General features: G+C 35.4%; 1 protein-coding gene across 4 annotated transcripts; it reads right to left on the reverse strand.

Moving 5' to 3' along the window:
* Nucleotides 1-751: 751 nt before the first annotated feature.
* On the reverse strand, nt 752-27,113 carry LOC150101388 (uncharacterized). 4 transcript variants are annotated; one of them, XM_090400667.1, is made up of 2 exons: nt 26,932-27,113; nt 752-2,322 (listed from the first exon to the last, which is right to left on the reverse strand). In XM_090400667.1, the coding sequence occupies exon 2, from the start codon at nt 1,902-1,904 to the stop codon at nt 1,146-1,148; it is 759 nt and encodes a 252-aa protein (XP_090256793.1). In that variant the 5' UTR covers nt 1,905-2,322; nt 26,932-27,113; the 3' UTR covers nt 752-1,145. The 4 variants fall into 4 exon arrangements, with proteins under 4 accessions (XP_090256793.1, XP_090256791.1, XP_090256792.1 ...); XM_090400665.1 differs by lacking the exon at nt 26,932-27,113 and adding an exon at nt 26,218-26,463; XM_090400666.1 differs by lacking the exon at nt 26,932-27,113 and adding an exon at nt 26,088-26,194.

Here is a 27,113-nt window from a genome sequence, read left to right on the forward strand (position 1 = left end):
TGTGTGTGTGTGTGTGTGTGTGTGTGTGTGTGTCCCTATTCATACTTAAATAAGTGATGATAATACAAGAGTGTTCAAACAACCAACTTTAACTTATGGATCTGAAAGTGAGTTAGAAATAACAGTTAATCAAAGACTAGAGACCACAGATTTGAAAGTCCTGAACTAGTGACAGACCAATTTGGAGGAAAATTGTTGACAGGAGATTAGTAATAATGTAAACTTAATAATATGGTACTGTCATTAGTAGTAGTAGTAGCATACACTTCTTGAGGGTAGATATCAGGAATTTGGTGATGATGATGATGTAATTGTAACTACTATAATTCAAAGCAACTAAAATCAGATTCATTCAATGGCCTTGTCAGCAATATTGGAGTGCTGACAAGGCCAATACAATAGTTAGGAAGAAACTTGACACTGCTTTTGAACTTGACTTGCTTTTCATAACTCATAAGTGAAACACCATAGATATCTTCTCACATTAGGTGTAATCTATTATCCAGCCTGGGTTGAATAAATGAATCCAAACCTATGTCCAGGGAAAAATCCAAAACTGTGTGTTAATTATTTATTTTATGTAAATATCGCTTCTAAAATCTAGCTTATTCGTGTTTTGTGACTCAATGAAATTATTTACAGGATTTCTATATGCATAAGAAAGAAGAACATTGTTTCTAAAAAGATAATTTTCTTCTTTTACCTGTATACTCCCTCAGGTTGTACATATCAAGAATTTGGTGATGAATTTTCTTTTGGATTTTATAAGATATTCTCCTAATTAAATATTTAAGAAAGAATGGAGTTTGTCTTTTATTTGTTGTGCTGATGCCTGTAAATAAAAAAGTGCTTGATCACTACTATATGAAGTTTCATTTAACCAGTAGGTAACACTAAACGAGCAAATCTGTACTGTAAACACCTAAAAACAAAGGGCAACTGTTCTTTTTAAATAAAATTCATGTTTATGTGATAGAAAATGCAGAACTAACATAAAATGTTTCTTGACAATTACATATGAAAATGAGTAGCACTCAATTTAAAATACATGACTTAATTTTCAAGAAGTGCTTATGGGTTTAATTAATAATTCTATAAATTGTTTACAGATCTTCCAGAAGCTGCAACCCATCATAATGCACAGTTTAGGTTATGTGAGTTTTTTCATGATGTACAAGCTTGTCACGTCTACTGAATGTTTTGGAGCAGCTCTCACAACTATATGGTCGTTCATTTGTATGAGTTCGCATGTGTTGCACTAGTTTATCATGACGGCTAAATGCTTTAGAACAATGCTCACAACCATAGGGACGTTCATTTGTGTGGATTCTAGAATGACGAACAAGTTTGTCACGTTGGCGAAATGCTTTTCCACAAGTATCACAACTATAAGGACGTTCATTTGTGTGAATTTTTGTATGGCGCAAAAGTTTATCACGTTGATTAAATGCTTTTCCACAGGTATTGCAACTGTGAGGACGTTCCAATGCATGAGTTTCCATATGATTCATAAGTTTATCACGTCGAGGAAATGCTTTACCACACGTGTGACAGGCATGCTGCTTTTCATTTCTGTGAAGTTTCATATGACGTACAAGCTTTTCATGCTGACAAAAAGTTTTATTACAAGTTGCACAGCTGTGCAGCAGTTGTTTGCTCTTGTGGGTTGTCATATGACTTATAAGTTTGTTATGTTGACGAAATGTTTTGCCACAAGTATCACATCTATGCAGTTGTTGGTTCATGTGAACTCTCATATGACGCACAAGTTTTTGCCGTTGGGGAAATGATTTATTACAAGTCTCACAAACAAACTGTTTGGTGCACACTTTTGCATTAGAAACCAAACTGCTACTTTCAGTTAATTCTTTATTCTGTGTTTCACTACCATATGTTGACTCCATTGTGATTTAAGAGAAGAGTATGAAACATTTAGTATAGTTAAACTTTCTTATTACAAACTCAGATGAACTACTGTTTGCAGAAACAGATAAATAAGTAAAATGTACTGCATATAATACAAATAACTATATTTTTGACAATGGCAATATTATTATGTAACATCTCCATGGAGATTATTATTATTGCTGTATAAAAACATCAGACATAATCTTCTAATGAGAATGATAACTAATTTGTTATTTAAAAATATTTCAGAAGTCATTAATGATAAAAAGTTCTGTAAATTTTGTGTTAATTTCACTGTGTAATGGAGTAAATGATATAATAATAGGCAGTATGCTATGGAATCTTGTTGCCACTTTCCTGCTAATAGTTTATTTGATGGATGGAATTCTTCAGACCCCTACACATACTTCTGTTCTGAAAAAGAAGATAAATGAGTAAATAACACCTTTTAATAAAATTTTTGATTATCATCATCATACAAAAATTCATAAAAAATTGCAATTATGTACAGGAATTCCACATAAGAATGACAATATTATATTTTAAATGCCAATATTTTCCAAAATTCATAACCTAAGATTTATTTATTTTTAATGCAAATCCTGCCCAAGAAAAGGTGAATCTACTGCACATAAGTACTATGATATGAAGCATCAGATAATCCAGAAAGCTGCCTTCAGACCACAGAACTTTATAGCTGCTAAAGCCCTCCAATAATGAGGAGGGTGTTGCTCTCACACAAGGCAATGAGATTCATTTACCTAAAGATATTCATAACTATCCATGTCTATAATGACATTATCATCCAACCAGGCCAGCAACCATTTGTTCACTAAGACAAAGAGTTTGCATGTACATGTTAATTTCATTGTAATCAAAAGTCTAGATGCCAAGTTTAACAAAATAACTCAATAGGTTCTTTGGTCCAAAATTTGAACAAGTAACACAAATTTAGGCAAATCTATCAGGTTAATCAACCTGAGGATATGTATTGAACAGTGGTGTAACCATTTTAAAAGAATTAGCAATATTGAAAAAACCCAAGTCTGCAGGATGGCCGAAAACTGAAGCAAAAATTTTTTTGGCTCTGTAAATTGCATTTCCTTAATCTGTCTGCATATCCCAGATTTCAGAGACCCAACAGCAACTTAGTGACTTTTCTTTGGCCCTCTCTAAGATATTTCCATCCCCTTGAAGACAGGCAACGAAATCAGCCATAGTAATCTATATATGGTATGATCACGGTCTTATATAAGAAAATTCTCTGCTTCTGCATTCAATGTCATTCTTATCATTGCCATAACGTGCTGTGATGTTCTTGCATTAGTACTATGACCCCAAACATCAAGTCTCTGTCCGCCATCACTCCTTGATCTTTCATCTCTTCCACCTGTTTCAAACTGTTTCCATTAATTGTATACTCTGCATACAAAACTAGCCTATCAAATTTCAAGACCTTTCATTTTACAACATTAAAATGACAACTACACTCATTTGACCATTCACACAGTCTACTCAGATCTTTCTGTAAGACCACACATCTGCTATGAAGTGGAACAGTTTTTTCTCATTTTCCACTCCTTTGGGACTTGTCATCTTGCAAAACTCATGTTAAAGAGGTATGTCAAGGGTGCTGTTAACTATCTGGGGCATTTCTTCAAGATATATGGTGATATGTTGTAAACTCGATACTGCTTTATTAGTATTGAGTTTATATTATCCCTCACATATTTCTTGCTCATTCACTCTTAGTGCTTCCTTCAACATACCCTCTATGCAACTCCTCATGATGTCCCATTCATAAGTAGGAAATGCTCTGATAAACTGCTCACTGAAAATTTCAACTATATCCTCCTCTGCAGCAGTTGCCAATCTCCATTTTCATCCTCTAACATTTTTGTAGTCATTTCTATTTTAATAATCATAACTGCAAAATTAAAACACTGGTGATTTTAAAAAAAATTGATTTTGTATATTGATGGAATGCTGCCCTTGTAAATGTGGCATCCAAAAAATGTATCTGCTTTGCTTAGAACCAGCACTGTACTTGTTGAATTGAACTGCAACAAGTTGAAAAAGCATAGGATCTAGACAAACAAGAGACTAAAATTCAGAGTGCATGCAGAATGGTCTTTACCACATAATTTGTCCCCTTAATTTTGAGGATAGTAATGTAATGATGTGAAGATAATGGTTAGCAAGGATAAGGAAAGATAGTTATTTCATTATATAAGACCTTGATTAGATAACATCTATTTTACCATACACATCTTTGTTACACAAACTATCTTTGGAAAAGAGAAAGAGAAGTATAAGAATGAGGGAAAAAAAACAGTATAAAAGGTTTAAAAATGGATGATCAAGATGATATTAGCATGAAACAAGGATAGAGTAAGAAATGAAAATTAGTGCAGTATGCAGCAATACTTCCCAAACTTCTAGATGTCAGGGTCCCCTTTGGAAAAATTAAAATATTTGACGACCCCCATCGAGAAAAAAAAATCATAATATAGACGTATATTATTATAATATGTATTGTATTTATTTTCAATACAAACCATAAAAATTGAATATTGCAAAAATTAAATGTAAATAATACATTTTTAGCATCTTACATACACATTTGACATGCCACGTTATCTCATATTTTTATGTAGATAGATATATTGTTATTGTACATTTGCAGTACAAGCACATGAAATAATGATTAGTAATAAAGAAAGAATTAAAAACATAAAAGAAGTTTAATAACAATTTAATGTGACTGATGTGTTTCAATACTGCTACAATTCTTAGATTTGTTTTGAAATGAAACTTATATGAATAAGTATATTTACTAATATTCATTAAATGCCGAAATACGCAGGAAGCTAAATTTGTGAACCTGCACCAATATGCGATTTTTTTCCATTAAAATATAAAAAATAACAAAAAATAAATACGTTTCTTTTAAGATAAAAAAAATCTTAGTCTTAAAACATTTTAAATTTGTTTTCATTATTTCACCCCCCCCCCCCAACAACAAAACCTACGGACCCCAAGGGGACCACGGCCCACAGTTTGGGAAGCGCTGGTATACAGTATTAGAAAAGTAGATAGAGTCCTTTCACAACTTATGTTGTTGGTGAAAGGATTGTTATTCTTCTGAGAAGTTACTGTTCAAGTGGGGTGTAGTGCTATTGAGGACAGAAACCGCACTAACACTGAATTAATTTAAGGAGACATATGGTAGTTATAGTGATATCCAGAGTGAGCAATCCTGGTAAATCTTAAAATTCAGTGGTAATCCTATACAATAATAATAAATGTATATCAATACACAAAAAACAGCTGTCAGTTTAATGTTAGTAAGTGTCAAGTTATGCACTTTGGCGTGATGAGATTTCTGGCGACATATTATATTAGCAGGGTTATGCTACAAGAAACTGATGCGGTCAGTAATCTTGGTGTAATGGTGAATAGGCATTTGAAGTTCAAAGGTCACATAGCAAAAGTAACAAAATAGGATAATTGCGATGTTGAAGCAAACTGTGACGTAAGAATAAGAATGAATTTAAGGATGATATAAGGTCTTATCAAGGCCTTGATAAGACCGCACCTGGATTATTGTGTGCAGATTTGATCTCCTAGATTCCAAGAGGGATAAAGAAGCTGTGGGAGGGGTGCAAAGAAAAGTCACAAAGATTATATATCCAGATTATGGGATTAAAATTATGAGGACAGATTGCAAATATGTGGATTACAGACTCTGGTTAACAGGAGAAAGAGGGGTGACATGATAGAGATCTATAAACGTAGAGATCTAGATGAGTCCTTGACTCCCTGGAGATCTCAAATAATAATAATAAAAATTGCTACTATACTGAACTGTCATTATATGAGGGGGGGGGGGGAACTGGAAAGTTCTGATAAACACTGAGAACAAAAATTATATTAAAGCAACTGATATAACCACAATAAAGAACATATCTTAAAACCCTTTAACCCAATGTTCCATCAAATTGTGATAATTTGTTCTTTTTCTTTTAGGATATATAAGAAGACAAATTAATTAATTTTTGTTCTAGGTGTTTATCAGAACTTTCCAATCCCCCCATATAAGCAGACAAAAACAAAATGAATTGGGGATGCATTAAATATATTTAAATGAATCAGCACATTTGTATTATTATTATAAACTCCATGAACTCAGTAGACTCGCCATGCCAACAAGTAACAACAATAGCCCAATAAAGAGTACAGCATTGTCCCAACAACTTGATAACTAATAAATGACACACTAACCAGCTACTCAGTATCTAGATCATACAAGTAAGTTATCCCCACATATGGTCTAGCTCACAAAATGCCTCTCAAATGGGCAGCATGTTATCATGTAAAATCTTTAATGCATACCACCTTTCCTCCCTTTCTTTCTCTCTCTCTTCCCCAACACTCATGCACTTACCTGATTCTCCTGAATGATTCATAACAATAATAAACTACCAACAGAATGAACTGAACATCAACAAAATGAAAGAGAAATTCTAACTTTAACACTAATCTACATGTTTTTAAGCACAGCAAGAGATAACTTTACTAAAACATGTTAAAAGTTTTTCCACTTGGTTATATTATAAATTAAAGATGCCAAGAAATTATATTCTTAGTTTCATCCTTTATCCAAGTGTAAGCAACCAAAGTCAAATTTGTACATTTGGAAATAAGACTTCTGCATTACTTCAACCTTGGTATCACTTCTGGGTCTGGCTCCCACTAATGAGACTTCAATAAAGGTCGAAACTAGTATGGGTAGTGGCCCTTCCCCATAACGCATAGTATTATGTCTGTAAGGATATGTGCATTGCATTATGTGATACTAAGGCAATTGATGTGAAGTCATTAGCCTCCGTATATGAGTTGCCTCGTCATGAAGTTACTTCATGCGCAAACTTTGTATGCTTACACTTGGATAAAGGATGTAACCAAAAATGCAATTTATTCTACTAAAATACTATAGGATAATGCCCACAAGACATATTATCAAATCCACATCACTAGCACCAGTTTACTGTACAAACATTCTATTACAACTTGGACAATGTCCTGTTAAATATTATAAAGATTTCTTATAATAATGGTATTTGCTAAGACCACATACTGTATGTGCAAAAGAATTTTTTTTTTTTTTTTTTTTTTTTTAAATATTAAACAGTGCTTGTGGTATTAGTGATAATCACACCTGCCCAATGTGGTTTGTTTTGTGTCAGGCACAATTAATGAATTTGTATACCCAGAGTCAGGAGAATAAACTAAGTGGAGTTAAATGCATAAGTAGCATCATAATGCAAAAAGAGAAAATACCGTGAAGGGGAAAGAAGGTTGACTAGAATGGTAAGGAGGGCTAAATCAGATTATGAGAGAAAATTAGCTATGCAGGCAAAAGGAAATCCTAAAGAATTTACTTGCTGTGTAGTGAGAATAGGAAGAATAATTGCAGAAGGATAACATTAATCAGTGCTGACAACAGGAAAGTAATAGAATCAGAAGAAATAATTGAGATACTAAGTGATCATTTTGAAAGCTGTATCTTCAGGTGGAGATATTGCAGCTGCCAATGTGACATAGGCTGATATGAGAATAAAGGCAGACAAACTGGAGTTGATCAGCATACCGAGAAAAATATCGATGTGAATGCAGCGGTGGGATTGGATGGCATATCAGCCTGCGTGTTACGAGAATGTGCAAGAGAGCTGGTAATGCCTCTGACAACACTGTTCCAAGGGAGTGGAAAGAGAATAAATCAGTTTCCATTACATAAAGAAGTCCAAGACAGAAGTAGCAAATTACAGGAATTGGTATCTCAAGAGTAGTTTTTAAGTAACTAGAAAAGTTAGTTAAAGGCAGAATTCAGGAATGAGTGGATAGGAATATAATCCTGTATGGTGGGCAGCATGGCTTTGTGAAAGGCAGGTCCTGCCTTGATGATTAACTCACATTTGATAAGTTAAGCTAAGTTAGATAACTTGATCATGGTACTTCTGGATTTTTTTTTATTATTATTATCTGAGAACTCCAGGGTGTCAAGGACTCATTGAGGGAGGCTATAAATCATCCAAACCAGCAATCATATCTTCCCTTAAATTCATTCACACTAGATGCACTCACTATCCCCAAAGGCAAACTATTCCACTCACTCACTCACTGCCCTGTGAGAGAAAAATCTAGCTTTTATCCCTTTCTTGACTCTAAACAAACTTAACATCCATGGATGCCACTGTGTTCTCTCCCTACCTTCCATATAATGAAAATTTTCATCACATGATATCCTATAATACCCATTAAAAAGTTTATTATTATTATTATCTGGGACCTCCGGGGAGTTGAGGACTCATCTAGATCTCTATCATATCATCTCTCTTTTTCCTGTTAACCAGTCTGTAATCTACATACTTGCAATCTATCCTCATAATCTAAATTCCATAATCCATATAAAATCTTCTTCTTTGCACCTTTTCCACAGCTTCTTTATCCCCTTGATTCAGGAGACCAAATCTGTACACAATAATCCAGGTGTGGTCTTATCAAAGAAATGACTTCCTTATCCTTAGATGTCAAGGTTTGCTTCAAGATCACAATTATCCTCTGAGTTGTTTGCAACTTTTGCAATGTGATCTTTGAACTTCAAATTCCTATCCAACAAGATCCCTAGCCTCATCAGTTTCTTGTAGCATAACTCCACTAATATAATATGCCACTGGAATCTCATCAAGCCAAAGTGCATAACTTTACACTTACTAACATTAAACTGGCAGCCATTTTCGTTTTTTCGTTTGCCCATGACATGGGAAAGGATATGAAGCTGGTAAGGGAGAATGATGAGTGGAATACTCGGGGACTCTATACTGGGTGTGGTTGATGGATAGGAGTGACTGATAGGCACTAGAGAGTGGTATGTGGTGAAGTAGAATCCAGGAGAATGAGTGCATGAGGTCTCTGTACTGGGGTCCACTACTGTTTAATTTGTATATTAATGATATAGAGAATTATAATAGGGGAAAGTATATTCAGTTGCTGAAGGCACAAAATTGGGGAAGGGTAGTTAATAAAGTTTGATGTAGAAATCCTGCAGAATGATTTAAATGAATTGGCATTGTGAGCAAATGATAATGGTCATCAGTTTAATGTGCAAAATGTAAAGTTATGCCCTTTGGGATGAAAAGATTACAATCTGTATTAACTGATGGTAATGAATTGCAAGAACAGGAAATTGATGGGGCCAAGATTTTGGGGAAGGGGGAATGGTGGACAGAAAGTTGAAGTTCAGGAAACCTACTGCAAAAGTTGGTGAAGAAATAGCTCTAAGGATTAACTGAATGTTGATGAACACACTGACCAATACAGATAGAGAGGTTATATCCCTCTATAAGACTATGATATGTACAACTTCATCTTGACTAGTGTGCACAGATTTGGTCATCTGGATTTCTGGGAGATGAAGACAAGCAACCAAGAAGGTGGCTGGTTTGTGGAATGCTCCCAATGATGATGACAGATTGAAGGTATGTTGGTTGCAAAATTTAGTTGACAGACAGATAAAGAAAAAGTGGAAGAGGGAATTATAGAATGATAAGTTACTAAAGGGGTTCAAAAGAAATTTAACAATGCATGATGAGAGTGAGAGAGAGAGCATTAGTAATCCTTCTGGAAGTTGTGTAAATGTGGTTAGTAAGCATTCGAGTATTGGATTTTTTTTTAGAAAAGTGGGGAATGACTGGAATAGACTGCCAGAGTTGGTTTTGTTTTGTGTGCCCTGACAGTGAAAGAGTTTAAGGGGAATTATGATAGATAATATGTGAATATGGTTAGTGTGGACTTTTCACAATGAGTTTTCTAACTCCCTGGAGTTACTTGCAATAATAATAATTATGTCCTTTGAATGAAAATGACTCGAGTTCAATTCTTAGTGTGACGAGGAATCTTCATATGGGTTTCATTGAATGTGTGTTAGCTGATCTCATGGCAGGATGTTTTCCTCCCAGAAAATTGGGTTTTACATTCTGCATGCAGCCAAAACACTCAAAGCATACCATCATCATCAAATTCCTGGCATGTACCCTCAAGGGGTGTACAGGATATGATAGCACTACATGAAAAAATTATATCATTACTAACTTCCTATCTACAATTTTCCTCCAAATCAGTCTGTTACTTGTCAAGACTCCAACATTATGAGATCTTATATTTCTATCGTCTAAGGCACTTTGTACCATATCAATCTACCTATATCTTGGTCTTCCTCTGGGACGTTTTCCTGCCAACCTGGCAGGAAAACAACCCAGAGGAAGACCAAGATATAAAACACTTGTTTTGCTAATCTTTCCTCTCCCATTCTATTTAAGTGACCATATCACCTGAGATTAGCTCTGCTAACGCATTCCTGGATGCTGATAATGTCGAGTTCTTTCCTAACATCCTCATTTTTAATATGATATTGCCATTGATGCCATCTGTTCATGCCTCTAATCTTTCTCAGGACTCTCATATCTGCAGTCTCTAGTGTTTGGTCAAGTGTTTTACTTCTGACACAGCTCTCAGATCCATAAGTTAAAACTGGTTTGAACACTGTCTTGTATACAGCTAATTTAGTGTTCCGACTAATTTCTCTCTTATTCCATATGAATTTATTCAATTGACTTCCCACCATACCAGCTTTGCTGATTCTGTTGTCTATTTCTATATTTAATTTACCATCTTCAGTAAAAATCGTGCTTAAGTAGCTGAAATGTTTTACTTGTTCCACAGGTTCTCCATTCACAACACAGTTGACATTTTCAATGATTCTGCCTATTTTCATTGTCTTTGTCTTTTTATTGCTGACCTTCATACCATATCTATTACAACAGCAATTGAATTTAGTCAGAGAATCTTGCAGACTTGTAGCGGATTTATTTAGAAGTATAACATCATCCGCATAAAGCAAAGAGCTGACATTAACATCTCCAATTTTGATATCAGGTTTAATACCACTTTCCTTCATAATGTGATCCATATAGATAATGAATAACAGAGGGGATAATGTACATCCTTGTCTCACACCAGATTTAACATTAAACCATCTTCCTGTACTTCCTTCAATTCTAACTGCTGACTTACAACTCAAATAAAGACTAAATATTGCTTGATATAATGCCCCATTGACACCAAATAACTGCAGCGTATTGAATAGCTTCTCTCTTGGCACCTTGTCATATGCCTTTTCCAAATCGACAAAACTTAAATACAGATCTTTGTTATATTCCCATGCTTTCTCGACTATATGTCGTAAAGTGAAGATCTGATCCTGACAGCCTCTATTTGGCCTGAATCCAGCTTGTTCTTCACCAAGCTTTTCTTCCACAATTCTTCTCAACCGTTTCTCAAGTATACTTGCATAGATCTTGCCAGGAACACTCAGCCTCTGTAATTCTCACATTCAGTTTTATTTCCCTTTTTATATATGGGTACTATGAGAGCTCTACTCCAATCATCGGGAATTCGTCCCTCTGTCCAGGCTTTCTGAACTATGCAGTGCAGCCACTGTAAGACTCTCTTATACCACCATACTTCAGCATTTCTGGTCGAATATCATCTACTTCTGCTGCCTTTCCACATTTCAAGCCTTTGATAGCTTTTTCTACTTCAAGTATGGATATGTATTCCTGACTGCATGCCTGGTCAGTGTTTTTTATCACTGTGCTGTCATCACTGCTTGTTTCATTTAGCAGTTTTTCAAAGTAATTACTCCATAGTTCAAGGATATCTTTTTCTCCTGTTTTCATGTCACCTTTATCATCTCTAACTCCTTTTACAGCACTCTTTCCTCCGTTCCTAAGCTTCTTCAACAACCTCCAGAATATTTTGCCACCTTCTTGATATTTATTTTCTATATTCTTGCCAAAGTCCTCCCATGACTTTTGTTTAGCTAGTTTTACACACTGTTTAGCTTTCTTACATTTGTCTCTGTATTCTGTAAGAGTAAAAGCTGACTTATTTGCCAGGAACATTTGATATGCTTTCTTCTTTTCCTTCACTGCCCCTTTAACTTCCTGTGTCCACCAGGGAGTTCTGATTTTTTTATCCTTGCACACAACCTCACCACATGCCTCTCTGGCAGAATCAATCAATGTTTTCTTCAGAGTTTGCCACTGAATCTCCAAGGTTTGATTCCTGTTCTCAAACTCTTTCATTTTCTTTTCAATAATCTTTCTGTATTTTAGTCTACAGTTCACATCTGAGAGCTGCTCAACTTTTATTCGCTTTAAAACTTTCTTACATGTTATTCTTTTCAATATGAAATTCAATTTTATCCTGCTCAAGACTAAATAGTGATCACTTCCAATTTCAAATCCTCTGTACACTCTGGTGTCCTGCACCAGGGAGAAAACATCACTATCAACAATAACATAGTCAATGAGACTTTTCTTATTCCTAGCCTCTTCTCTCCATGTGAATTTGTGCACATTTTTATGTTGGAACATGGTGTTAGTAATAACCAGTCCATGTCCTGAGCAGAAATCCAACAGATATTTGCCATTATTATTAGCTTTGCTCTTTTCTCCAAATTTTCCCAAAATATTTTTGTATGTCTCACAATCATTTCCTACTCTGCTATTTAGATCCCCAACTAGGACCAACTTTTCCTTTTTCATTGTGTTAGTTGCTTTTTCTAAAGCATCAAAAAATTCCTCCACTTCTACCTTAGTAGAACCTTCACTGGGACCATAGGCACAAATAAGTCTCATTGTCCAGTTCCCCATTCTCATATTTTCCCACATTACTCTACTTGAGACTGACTGCCATTCAAGAAGATTAGCCTTGTATTTTGTGTTGAATACTATGGCTACTCCTTCTTTTCCTTGATTGCCATTGCCTGAATATAACATTTCGTATTTATTGCTCAGAAAGATCTCACCAGTTTTGGTCTTTTTTGTTTCAGTCACCCCTATTATGTCGATCTGGTACTTATCTAATTCCTCAGCTAGCTCCATTTCTTTGCCATTCAGGCTTCTTACGTTGATAGTACCGATCTTTAACTCTGGTGATGTTGAGTTGGGGTTCGTTTTCAGATTTGTTCCAGTAGCTGACTTTTCTCTGTTCGCCCTGGTTCCCTGGCTAAAACAACGGGGGTCTTGTTTAACCGGGCGACGCCCCAGCCGGCATGAAATTTTGTCATGTCGTACCATCATTTTTTATTTTGGTTTAACCAATAAGAATACAATTTGGTCGGCTAAATCCCAAATTGCCAGCCCATCCTCGTTCGTTCAGTATCAAAGTAGATACCCAACAGGGTGAACCACGAGAAGGTGAGGATTGGACATTAAGTCAGAAGCCCTGGTCGGTTCTCCGCATTCCTTTAAAGGCTATGTGGAGGTCTCCTCTCAGTTATACAGCTTTGATCCTTAAGCACCCCTCAAAGCATACCATATTGCTAATTTATTTATATTTTTATTTGAACCAAAGAAAAAAAAAGTTTTGCTATTCTTTTAAACTGTGTGAATCTTTTCAATTTTTTTAAGGATAATACTATCTACAAAAGATTGCAACCGTACATTAATAGCATAAATTTGCTACGGATTACCTTATCCAAAAACTCTGCTCTAGAAGCTAGATATAGCACTTTTTTTTTTTTTTTAAGAAATTTCAGACATCATTGCCAAAGGGATTTGGACCCACAGCTACTGGTTGTGGATTCAAATCCCTCAAGCAAACAAGCCTTGGTAATCCAAAATATTATCAGTTTATGAATTTGAAATATATTATAAAGGGACTCAAAGAACTCTTTGATATGAATATAAACCATCAGAGAAGTAAATAATTTTGTTTTCACTTCTGGTGATGAGAGATGGAATAAGGCACAGTGCTATCTAGTTTTAATGTCAAAATTTCTGTTTCCTGTGAAGAGCATTACTAGAGTTATTTTCTGTGTATATTTATTAGATATCTACAAAACTGAAATTAAAAAAAAATTCCCCCACTTCTTAAGATATTAATGTTAATTTTTTTTTTTTTTTTGACTTCCACTAAAAGGTTGTAAACTTATACTACATTAGTGCCTTGGGTTAGATAAGATTTTTTTAAAATGGTTTACCTTTTTTTCTTGTATTTTTTATTCCTTGTTTTTACATAGGAATAAAGCCCTCTTATATACCAAATCTTAGATACCAAAAACATGGAACTTTTTTTTCAAGCTATGGCAGACTTCGTGTAACTAGAGCAGTAGCTTTATACTAGACAATGAAATTCATCTGGCACCTCAAGTTTAATCTTCTACCCAAATATCGGTCACTCTTGAAGATTAAGTTACATAAGCATATGATGTTATGTGTGTGCATGTATGTCCATTTAATTTAATTCTGAGTTCTTACATAATTTTATATATATATATATACAAAGTGTATCAATAAAGGAATGAGACAATCATAATAAATATCTGCAAATGAAAAATTGCAGAATCCTTTGTTGCCATAAGTCAGATAGATCCTTGTCTAATGAATATGAGTGTTCCAAGCCATATTTATTTTTCTTTAAGTCAGAGAACTAAGGTCCATCCATGGAAATTGGGTAAGAGTGTGGTTAATACGGATGTGCAGACCAGATTTTTTGCATGTAGAGTAGAATGGATTACCAGAATTGGCTGTAAGCTGCCAGACAGTGAATGGATTCAAGGAGAGGAATGATAGAATTTGTATGATGGTTGATTTGGGGTCTCTCGCAATGAGTCTCCAGACCCCATGGAACACTAATAATAGTAATAATAATAATTTGCTGCATAGGGCTAACTCATTCTATTAATGGTATTAACTCACAACAATAGAAGTATAAAATATATTATGCAAGTTTACTAAACTGCTTTTATTTTGTGGATTCAAACTTGAATCTTCAGAGCACAAAAGCACCTATTGGACAACAGATAGCACTGCATAAAAGTTATTTAATTTTTTTAAATAACTGTCTGCTCTTCTTAGACATATTAGTCACAAATTTTTCCAGTGGTTCACTATCATTCTCCATACATGGAGAAAGTCTGATACACAGATTGGCAGCTTTTAAATAAACAATCACCTAATATCATCCAGCACAACAATGTAATATTCATCATATAGAACTAGCAGTTTCAATGATGTTGCTTTTACAGCTGAATTATGTATGACAAATTTTTTAGTCTGTAATTATGACTCCTTAAAACACATAAAATGCCACATGCTCTCATTTATCCAATCATAAACAAATCATGGTACTAAATATGACTTAACAGACATCTCTTCACAGATGATTAAATGAAGAAACCAAGAGTGTTATAAAAAATTTGTTATAAATCTGAAAGACTATTTCTGGAGTCTACAACAGCAACAAAACACTCCCTTAATCTCAGCAAATATGGCTACATCAGTTTGTCCAAAATTTGAGAGATTATTTTTGGCAGCCCATTAGTCACACAAGTTATCAAAATATCAATTCCTCAGAGAATGACTGCTATGATTGCAGTTATCTCTTTTTCCCCTATTACTATTTAAAATGTTTCACTGGTTATTTGATTGCAGTGCCTAACAACTGATGCTGGTTTGAATCCAGCAAAACAAACAAAAATTTACAAATGTTAATTTATTTTGTAAATTTGTACGTGGTGTAAGTAAATAATGAATAATGGCCAACACCTAAACCTTTCAACATGACTTTTTGGTGTGTTACCATTGATTCCTCTGCTATCATTTTTACAGGCAGACTTTTTTTTTTTTTTTCAATATTTCCATCACAATATAATACTGTTGGGCATCCAAATTTCTTGATATAGTCAACCATCACCTCTGTCATGAGAAAAGTATTTTGGCCATCATCCAGAAGAGTGAAGTCTGGACATTGTTATCTCTATAAATGTGGAGATGATATTTTAATCATTTTTAATTTTTTTTTTTAACTCCACTAAATATTATTAACATCTGAAGTGTCAAAAGACCCATTGCTGGAGTTACACCCTCTCATGCAAATAATACCATCCAACCATACATAAATCATTCACAGTTTCTGCACTTACATTCTGAGGCAATGCATCCTGGTCATGAACCACTCTCCATGCAAAGAACCTGTTCCTCACTATCCTAATCATGCCATCTTTGTACAGCTACCAGGAATGACCTCTTGTAACCCATTAGTCACCCAAGTTACCTAAATATCCTTTGTCTTACATGAAAAATCTCCACATTAATCTGGTAACAACCCCTCACCAACTTATATGTTGCATATCCCATCTCCTTCTTCTGTTCACAAGGCTCAGTAAATTGCATTCCCTCAATCTGCCTTCATATTCCAGAAACCCAAACAACGACTTTGCAAATATTCTCTGGATGCTTTCTAAGATATCTTTATCTCCTTGAAATCCAGGTGACTAGATCTGAGCATCCCTCTTCACCACACCTTTTCCTACGTAACTTCCAGGGATGGCCTCTTGTTCTTCCCCTCTTTTTTAATAATCCTTCCATCTCGCCTGCTACTCTTGATTAGATTAATCCAATAAAATCTCCTCACTACCAAACTCTGCAATCCACATTCCTTCAACTTCTCTCTCTCTCTCTCCATAGCCAACATTCCTGAGCCCTGTTATTGTTTTCGTCTCTGGACCTTCTCCAATGTTTCCACATCACAATAAAAACCAGGTGCAAAATCTGAGCACAATAGGCCAAGTGTAGTCTGACCAGTGCTTTATACAGTGGCACAACCACATCCTTATTCCAGCAATAATGGCAATATTGCTGGAAATGTGGAAATGCATAGTCTTGCCAACACTTGCAAAGACTACATATTTGGCTTACCTATCTCGCTTAGTAATCTAGTATCTTACCTTATCACATTTGTTCTAATTTAGTTACAAACTTGTTGTATTGGCAATCTGTTAAAGGCCTTTGAAAAATGCAGGTATACCACTGCATATGAATCTCCCTTATCTAGTGAATTTGCCACCTTGTAGTATAAGCAGATTGCTAAAACATGACCTTCCTTTAGCACACCCATACTGATCATCACAGATGAACATTAATATTATTAGCCTGTACTGAATTCTAGCAAAGGTTAATAATATTATTAACCTCCCCAAAACACTAACTACAATCCTAGACATAGATTTTCCTAGGATTTGTAGTCTTGATCTTATTTCCCTTTTGTGAAGTGGAACAATTTCCCCTTATTTCCACTGCTTTTGGACTTGCCCAGTCAAGACTCATGATAAACACGTTATGCACCTTTCATTCCCTGGAGTGTTCTTTCAAGACATGCAGTGATATGTCATAAATACAAATATTTACGTAGCTCCTCATGCTGCATTCATAAGTTGCTCACTGAATGCTGGAATATTATCCTCTGTATCAGTTAGCAAAATATAACAAAATTGATATTATTTGTTTCAAATTACTCAATTTTACAAGGAATGAATTAACCACTGAGCAGGACTTGACGTGTTTACACATCAACAATTACATAATTACATGGATGTGAAATGCCCATTGAAGTTAATATACCATTTGGACATTATTGAAATGACATGGATACAAAGCGTATGTTTTTGTGCTTTGTATCCATGTTATTTCCATGTATCCACCCAAACAGTCATATGAATAAAATATATCCATGTAGCTGTTTGGGTGATTAAACACTACTTGATATCAAGAATGCTTTCCTGACATACTATCACTATTAGAAGTTATTTACAGTTGGAAAGAAATCAAGACATTAGAGACCATATCTCAGTTGCTACTGCTACTAGTCTAGTATTACTGTGTGCTCCAAAATAAATGAGCCCTATTTCTTTATTGTCTAACTTCAGTTTGTCAGGTTTGCTAAGTGATTAAGCATACTTGCTTTCTTACCAATAGGCTGTGGGTTTGAATTAAACCATGATTATGGGGGTGATTGGCAACTATCTTTAGGTGGTGAATAAATTTCATTGCCCAGCATCAGACCACATTGCTAATGAGAGGACTGAAGTACCTTGAAAAAGTTTTGTTTGTTTATAGAGCATGATTTCTGAATTAATTAACCTTTAGCCCACATATGGTACTAATACATTATAGGCTAAAAGCTTTCTTCAGTGGGATTCACATAAAAATAAAATTTATTTTTCACCAATTTGTATTATTTAGCATGCACTACAGATATAATAAATACTATTTCTGTATTTGTACCAAATTTTATTATAAGTGTTATATTGTTATTGTTTTATTATAAGTGTATATTTAATATACATGTAAATGGATAATGTCTCAATAACAAGAAGTATATCTTTCTTCTCGTATCTCATATGGAGGTAGCAGGATTTTTTCTCCCAGAAACTCTGGTTTTTCATCCCGCTTACAGACAAATCAGCCTTCAGAACACATGCAATTTACAGACAAAAAATACTGTTGTTGGTGATGAGGGGCAGTAGTTGGCATTGATGGTGGTAGTGTCACTGTAGGAGAATTAAGTAGTAGTCGAGAGTGTAAGATGCATTTAGAAGTAGAGTAGTGCCATTGAATCTCATCTACCATTGGTGCCATCAATATAGTACACAGTCTTATATTTCTGCACTCCAAAATGAAACACCTTGCATTTATAAATATTAAATATACAACCCCACTGCTTTCTCCAAGTCAAAAGTCTATTCAAATCTTCCTGAAGGGAATTAACATCAGCAGTATTACTTATAATTCTCGCCAACTTTGCATCATCATCAAAGAACTGAAGATCCCTAGTCAGACAACATGATATATCGTTTACAAACAAGTTAAACAGCAGAGGCCCAAGAACAGAACCCTGAGGCATGCCACTGGTTACGCGACTATTTTTAAACACTGCTCCTTCATACACAACTCGCTGGTATCATTCAGAGAGCTAATCTCTGACCATTTAACTAATATTGTTTACCATACTCTTTAATCTAAATTTCAGTTCTAAGTTAATCCCGAGGGAGTGGAAAGAGGGAAAAAATGGTTCCATTGCATAAAGGAGGCTCCGAAACTGCTGTTGCTAATTACAGGACTGATCAGCATATCAGGAGTCGTTGTCAAAGTATTGGAGAAGTTGGTCAAGAGCAAAATACAGGAATGGATAGATGGAAATTGGATACTGTATGGGGGGGCAGCATGGTTTTGTGATGGGTAGATGATGCCTCAGTAACTTGCTCAAGTTTTATAATACAGTGACGGCTGAATTAGATAATGGCAGGGATCTTCAACGCATGGCACGCGGGCCACCTGTGACCAATGGAGCTCTTTGCCGTGGCCCGCCAGCCATTTTGAAAAAATAACCACTTAACATTAAAACGCGATTAAATAAAAAATAATTTTAATGAAGCCCGCAGGCTACTAAGCTATACAGCAGTACGCCTTCCATCGCTATGGCATCTACGAGTAAAAAGCATAAATCAAGTGATTCTTGTCGGGTTTTTAATGAAAAGTGGACCAATTTGTACTTTTTTGTACTGATTTACGATAAGCCAGTGTGTTTAATTTGTCATGAGTCAGTATCAAGCGAATACAATATAAAACAACACTATGAGACAAAGCATGTGTCCAATTTCGATCACCTTCAAGGGTGGCTTCGTGTGGACAATGTGAACCCTCTCCAAATTGATTTAAAATGCCAGCAGGGTACGTTTAAAAGGCAGCGAAAAGAAAGCGAAGCATGCGTCAAATTAAGTTATGTAATAGCTGAAAAAATTGCTAAAAAATCAAAGCCTTCTTGGACAGCGAGTTTGTGAAAGAGTGTCTCGTCACTACTGGGGATATTCTGTGCCCAAATAATAAGGAAGTGTTTAAAAAACTGAGTTTGTCTGGGGTAACTGTAGTACGATGTGTCGAAGAACTTGTCAATGACATTGAAGGAACTTTAAAAAAAAAGGGTCATCCAAATTTACATCATATTCACTTGCTTTAGATGAGAGTACAGATGTAAAGGATACAGCACAACTAGCTATCTTTGTCCAGGACATTGATCAACAATTCAATGTGACAGAAGAACTGCTAGCGTTCGGAACTATGAAGTGAACGACAAAAGGCACTGATATTCTTGAAGCCGCCAAGAAAACCCACCAGCTTTTTGACCTCAGCTTAACCAACCGCAAGGGTGTGGTAACTGATGATGGTGCCCTCGCTATGGTGGGAAAGAACGAAGGGTTTGTTGAGCTGCTACAGAAAGAACCTGAACTAGAAGGAAAATATTTTGTCCATTACCACTGTTTAATCCACCAGGAGAATTTGTGCGTGAAAACTATTGGATATGAGAATGTCATGAAAGTTATTGTGAGTGTCGGGAAAGAGGATTGAATCATCATCAATTCCAAGAGTTTTGACCCAAGAGTGCGAAGTGGATCATGGCGATGTGGTTTATTATAGTGATGTGCATTGATTGAGCAGAGAGAAGGTTCTTAAAAGTCTTTGACTTAAGGAGCGAAATACAGCAGTTCATGCAAACTAAGGGGAATCCAATTGCGGAATTTAATGATCCAAAGTGGATGACAGACTTTGCCTTTGTGACTGACACCTCATTGCATATGAATGACCTACAATTCAAAGATCAACTGGTGCACACTCTGTTTGATCACATCAAAAGCTTTTGTGGTCAAGCCCAAACTTTGGGAGGCACAACTCACAAAAAAAGACTAAGCTCATTTTCAGCTTCTCGCTTAGTCCAACTGTCAATCTCTTGATGAATACGCTACAAAATTAGCCATGTTGCGAAACAAGTTCAAAGAGACATTTAGTGATTTTTCTAACCAACAGTCTTCTTTAGATTTATTTTCAATGCCATTCAGTGTCAATGCTGCCAAAATGCCAGGCTCAGTACAAATGGAGCTGCTTGAACTCCAAAACAACTCTTCTTTGAGAGAAAAATTATTCAATGTGACCTTGCTTACATTTTACAAAGACTACGTTTCTGAAGACGCATTACCTAATCTTCGCCAGCATGCTTTGAAGATGTGTGCTTTGTTAGGAAGCACATACTTATGTGAACAGTTCTTCTCCAGAATGAAGCATATGAAGTTCAAGACAAGAAATCAGCTTGTGGACCAATATCTCGAGAATACTCTGCGCATAGCGACTTCCAACATTGATGCCAACATCGACAAGCTGGTCAAGAAAAAACATTGCCAAGTTGCCCATTGACATTGTAAAAAATTAATGTTTTCTTCATTAAATTATCTCTTTTCAAGTATTGATTGTATTTACTTATCATGAACAAGACTGCTATCTACGCTCTTAAAGTTGTTTATTTTTATAGGATTTTATGTAAAGTATCAAATGCACAGCGTTCCTTGTGAATCTGGAAAGCATCTTACAATTCTATATAGTGCAGTATAGCTTAGTGGTCCATGGGCTTCATTGAAATTTTTAATGTGACCTGTACTGTCTGAAAGGTTGAAGACCCCTGGATAAGGGTGATGGATTTACAGTGATACTGCTGGACTTTGTAAAGGTCTTTGACAGGATACCACATGTAGAATTCTAATCAGTAAACTGCAGCACATGGGAATGGATATAGGGGTGGCGAGATGTATAGGAGGGTGATTGATGGAGAGATATTAGAGAGTAGTTTATTCAGGAGTAGAGTTTAAAAGAAAGCCTGTGATTGATTAGTGGTGTGCCACAGGGTTCCATTCTTGGACCACTGCTATTTAATTTGCTCATTAATGATATAGGAAAGGATCTGAGAGGAACTGTTCAGTTGCGTGCTGATAATGCAAAGTTGGGTCAAGCAATAAAGAATACACATGATGTCAAAATTTTTCAGGATGATTTGGATAAATTGGCAGATTGGGCTAAGGAGAATGGATGTCAGTTTAATGCGGCAAAGTGTAAGGTTATGCATTTTAGGGTGAAAACATTATCAGCAGTATACTGCATCGGCGAACTGTACTCCAGAAAATTGACAAAGCCAGAAACTTGGGAGTGTTAGTGGATAGAGAGTTAAAGTTTAGGGGGCACATGACAAAAGTGGCTAAATCAGCTTATCAGATCACTTGGTTACTGCAGAATACTTTGACAAGCAGGGTATTGTTCCTCTTTATCGAGCCTTGATAAGATCCTATCTTGACTACTGTGGATAGATCTGGGTGCAAGGTAGAGAGGATCCAGAGGCAAGTGACGAAGTTGGTAGCTGGTCTATGGAACGAAACTTACGAGAACAGGTTGAAGACTTGTGGGTTACAGAAACTGGTTGATAGGTGGGAAAGGGGTGATATGATTAAGACATTCAAATTACTGAGGATATTTTCAAGATTAATTCAGAGGAAATTTTTCAAAACAGGTGTGGTGGTGAGAGAACTAGGGGCCATCCATGGAAACTGGGCAAGAGTGTAATTAGCAAGGGTGTTAGAACTAGGTTTTCACTTGAGGAGTGGTGAATGAGTGGAATAAGCTGCCATAGTCTGTTGTGGGTGCCATGACTGTGAATAAGTTCAAAGCAAAGTATGATAGATACTATGCGAATGTTGAATAGTTCTTGACATGATGTTTAGGGCCTCCTTTGACGAGTCTAAGAACTCCTTGGAGTTGCCTGTAATAATAATAATAATAATAAACTATCTATTCCCATCTTCTGCAGCTTGTGCACCAACTCATCATGTGGTAATTTACCAAATGCTTTTGCCAAGTCCAAGAATATCACTGTATATGATTATCCCTTATCTAACACACTCATTACTCTATCATAAAATGCAAGTAAATTGTTAAAACAGGATCTATCCTTATCCATGCTGACCATCATAAATAATGCTATGTCCATCAACCCAATCCTGTATTCTATTCCTAACCAATCTCTCCACAGATTCACTACAATTATACAGACTGGTCTGTAATTGGAAACTTCTGTACTAGAACCATGCTTGTGCAGTGGTACTATTTTGCCTTCTTTCCACTCTTCAAGAACCCTACCCACTGCAAGACTCATTAAATAACCAGATCAAGGGCAGAGCCAACTGTTGTGTACATTCCTTAAGAATATGTGGCAATATATCATCCATTCCTACAGCCTTATTAACATCTAACCCAATCAACACCTGATACAATTCTGATTCTTTCACTTCCAATTCTCCTAAAATTAGTCTCCCTTCTATATGTTGCACTGCATCATTTACAACAGTAAATGTTGCAGTATTGAACGAGCATTGATAAAGTGCTTGTTAAATAATTCCACTATATCCTTTGCAACTGTTATGACTACCCATTAGTGTTAACCTGCTATAATTATTTTCTCTTGCTTGCCATATAATCAAAAAATTCTATTCAGTTAACCTTGGCCTGACCAACTAATCTCCTCTCATACTGCACCTTTTCTTTGTTTAACATGCTCGTCACCTTCCTAGCCTGAACTTTATACTCTTCATGGATCTGAACACCACCAACTGTCTTGTACCTTCTACATAACATTTTCTTTTCCAACACAGTTTAACCCTTAGTATGCTATTATACATTGCTTGTGTCAAATACTGCCTTGTGAATTTCCATGCACTGTCAACATCTTTTCTGCTCAGTTCATCTACCCAACATACTGATGCTAACTGACTATAGAGCTTCCTCTAATCACCTGCTTTATACTTACATATATCCAGTTTTGGCAGTATCCTTTTCTTGTTTCACCGCTTCCCAAACAAGTACCTCATGATCACTCTCACCAGCCCGCAGCAGTGTCAACACTTCATTAACGACTACATCTTGTGCAGCATAGGTGTCCACAGGGGGGGGAGAGCAAATGAGGCATTGCCCCCCCAAGGATCTACTTGTGAAAAAAAAAAAACAACCAAAAAATGAAATAATTAAATAAAAATTATTTACTGATGTATTCATTTGTCTCCAAGCTTTGCCCCCCCCCCAGAAAAATTTTCTGCAGACGCCCATGTTGTGCAGTTATCACCAAATCCAAAACATTAAAGCCTCTAGTTGCTTCAGTCACATTCTGCTTAAGACTTTTCTCTCTCAGAAACTCACTCTTCTTGTTCCCATACTATCTCCTCCTTCCATTCCACATTCCTGTAATTAAAGTCTCCCATCAGGATCACCTTCTTTTTACATGCCCAACCAATCTGCCTAAACATTTCACAACCAGTATTCTCTACATTCCCTGGCCTATAACAACATCCTATCAGATATGCTAGCCTGTTAATTTTAACTTCACACCACACAGAATCAAAATTCGGGCATACACTCTCAACTTCCACACTTTGATGACACAATTCCTCTGCAATCATTAATAGCATTCCACCTCCTCTTTCACATTTGTATCCTTCCAGAAAATTATATATTCTTCCATTTGTATTCCCGACATCACATCCTCTTCAGACAAATATAATATTTAATTGCTTGAGTTTTCCAGAGCAAGAATATTTTTTAGTGCTATATAGTACCTTCAGATTGCTTGCCTCTCTTTAAAATATAATTTTTGTTATTTTTTAAAATTATCAAGTCAACATGGTGTACAGAATAGTGCTTTTCAGTCTCTCAGTTCCAATCCAAATTGGATGTGTATCAGGATGAGTTCATCAGAATCTAAGGTGTTAAATATTAAACAGCTGTAGTGAGAGATTTATTAATGCTGGTATAGAGCACAGCAATGGCTAATAACTATATTATTAACATTCCAGAAATGAAGGAGTCAGTCACCCTTAAATAGTGCTACACTCCTGGAAAGGAAGAGGGGGGGGGGGATTTGGCATTTTATGAGGAGGAATTTTTAAAATAGCACTGCATCAGAAGCAAAACTTTTTCCTACAATTTTTTTTTTTTTTCCTCCAAATTAGATAAAGATCATGGGACATTTTAAAAGAATCCACTTATTGATTTCTCATGCTTTCAAAATCTGTAATTACTGAAATAATAAAGTAGAAATAAATTTCTCTAGTTCCTTCTCTAAACTGCTTGGATTGACTTAACGTTTTTCATTCTTAATAAAATAAAAATAAAGGTGAAAGAACAGCTGTGATTTTGTAACAGAGAGGAAGATGGGATTAAGAAAAAAAAAAAAAAAATGCATCATGTAAAGTTGATTCCAATGGATCAACTTTACATGATGCCCATATCAACATATTACTGACTATCATCATCAGCCATTTTCTGTCCATTGTTGGGTGAAGGCGTCCCCAAAAGTCCTCCATTCAATTCTCTCCTGAGTAGGCCACTTAGTTTCAGCCATCTCCTAAATCTCATCCTCCCACCATCTCTTTGGTCTTCCTGTAGCTCTCTTTCCATTTCTGGGATACCATTCTGATACGAACTTTGTCCATTTTTGAGTGTCACTTCTTGCAATATGACCAGCCCATTGCCATTTGGATCTTTCTCTCACCCTGGTCTGAGCTCTGACCCATGTATTAAGCTATTTATCGAGAATAGTCATACCGAGTAGAGATCTTTCCATTTCCCTCCGAGTAATCCTCAACTTGTTGGTCAATTTTTCAGTCAAAGTACACATTTCACTTCCATATGTCATGACCGAAAGGATACAACTATCGAATATTTTTCTTTTTAACTTCTTGAGTATTCTGCAATTGAGCAGGTTCTTCTTTTGATGGCAGAAACTTTCCTTCCACTCTCTTCTCTTCTGAGCTTTCTCTTTGAAGGTTGTGTGCCTGTCTCCATTCAGCATGTCATCTAGCACTGTTTTCCTTACTCTTCCTCTGGGTCTTTTTCTGTTTATTTTTTCCTTCAATAGCATCTGATGCTTCCATTCCCCTCTCAGAATATGTCTGATCCAGTTTCCCTTGCTTCTTTTTATCCTCCTTAACAGACTTCTTCTTCTTCTACTCTTTTTAAGACACATTCGTTGTTTTATCTGTCCATTTGATTTTTTCCATCCTTCTCCAAATCCACATCTCAAAGCATAACAAAATCGTAATTTCTTCTTTCTTCAATGTCCAAGTTTCAGCTAACTAATAACATTTTATTAGTCTTTCTTTAGGTTTCTATTCATTTTACTTCTGAATAAATTCCATTTTCTATTATTTTCTTTTTTACTATCACATGCTTTTTATACACTGCTAATTTTTTCCCATCCCATTGAGGCTTTTACTTGATAAAGCAACCAGTTGTTAATTTCAAGACCGAATGTGACAGAATAAAATAGATATTATGACCATGTCCGTCTCTTTGACCTATGATATGAAACTATGCACTAGTTTTTAATTAATGCTTTGAACATACCTGTTTCTACTTGTTCATATCCAATTCCTTAACTGAACAGAGAATGAAGTTCACGTTATTTTCGTAACACATACATATTACAAGAACCACTTTGTATAATACTTTCACTCTGCCAAATAAAAGTACATACCTGAAAATATACAATTAAATCACTTTCTCTACATCATGATCGTAAAATGTAATTATGCTTTCGTTAAGTCTTGCACTTGCGAATCATTATGCATTTCATATCGAAGACAGTGTTAAATTAACAACCTCCGTGCGTTTTGTATTTTTTTTTTTTTAAACATTTTACGAAGTATTATTCAAGTTCTCATAGTCACTAGTAAAACTTTGGTATTCAAACTCCTCTTTTCGAATTCAGTTTTAAATTGAAAAAAAAAAAAAAAAAGGGAGAGAGAGAGACGAATTTCATGCGGATTTACTTTTGTTTCTTTATTTTTTTTTCAATGTTAATATTATATTTTCCATTAACATTGTATATTTTTTTTCAATGTTAATATTATATTTTCCATTAACATTGTATTTTTTTTTCAATGTTAATATTATATTTTCCATTAACATTATATATATTTTTTTCAATGTTAATATTATATTTTCCATTGACATTATTTAATATTACTGCATTCCATAATGAAGCGAAAATCCTTACTTATACTTGAAATGTTTATTTTATTATCTGCTTGCTTCCATTATTATTAATTCATTTTTTCAATTTCGTGATAATTTTCGCCTATAAAGGTATTAGTGCGAATTATTATTATTTTTTTAAAATCCCAGAACCTTTTTTTTTTTTTTACACAGTGATAAATAGATGTTTTTGAAATTTGGCTTTTTATTTTACCTTGTCAGAATATCCACGTTCTATAATGGTAGATCTGCAGAAGACAATTCTATGTCCTGTAATGGTAGATCTGCAGAAGACAATTCTATGTCTTCTGCAATTCTAACCAGTTCCATTCTAGTCGCTGATTAGAATAACTCTCTCCACTATTTATTTTTATTTTTTTTTCGGCTGGTTCCCGA

The sequence above is a fragment of the Typopeltis vanoorti genome, chromosome 11 (assembly GCF_054136105.1).
Source record: "Typopeltis vanoorti isolate ZY-2024b chromosome 11, IOZ_Tvanoo_1.0, whole genome shotgun sequence".
Taxonomy (NCBI): Eukaryota; Metazoa; Arthropoda; class Arachnida; order Uropygi; family Thelyphonidae; genus Typopeltis; species Typopeltis vanoorti.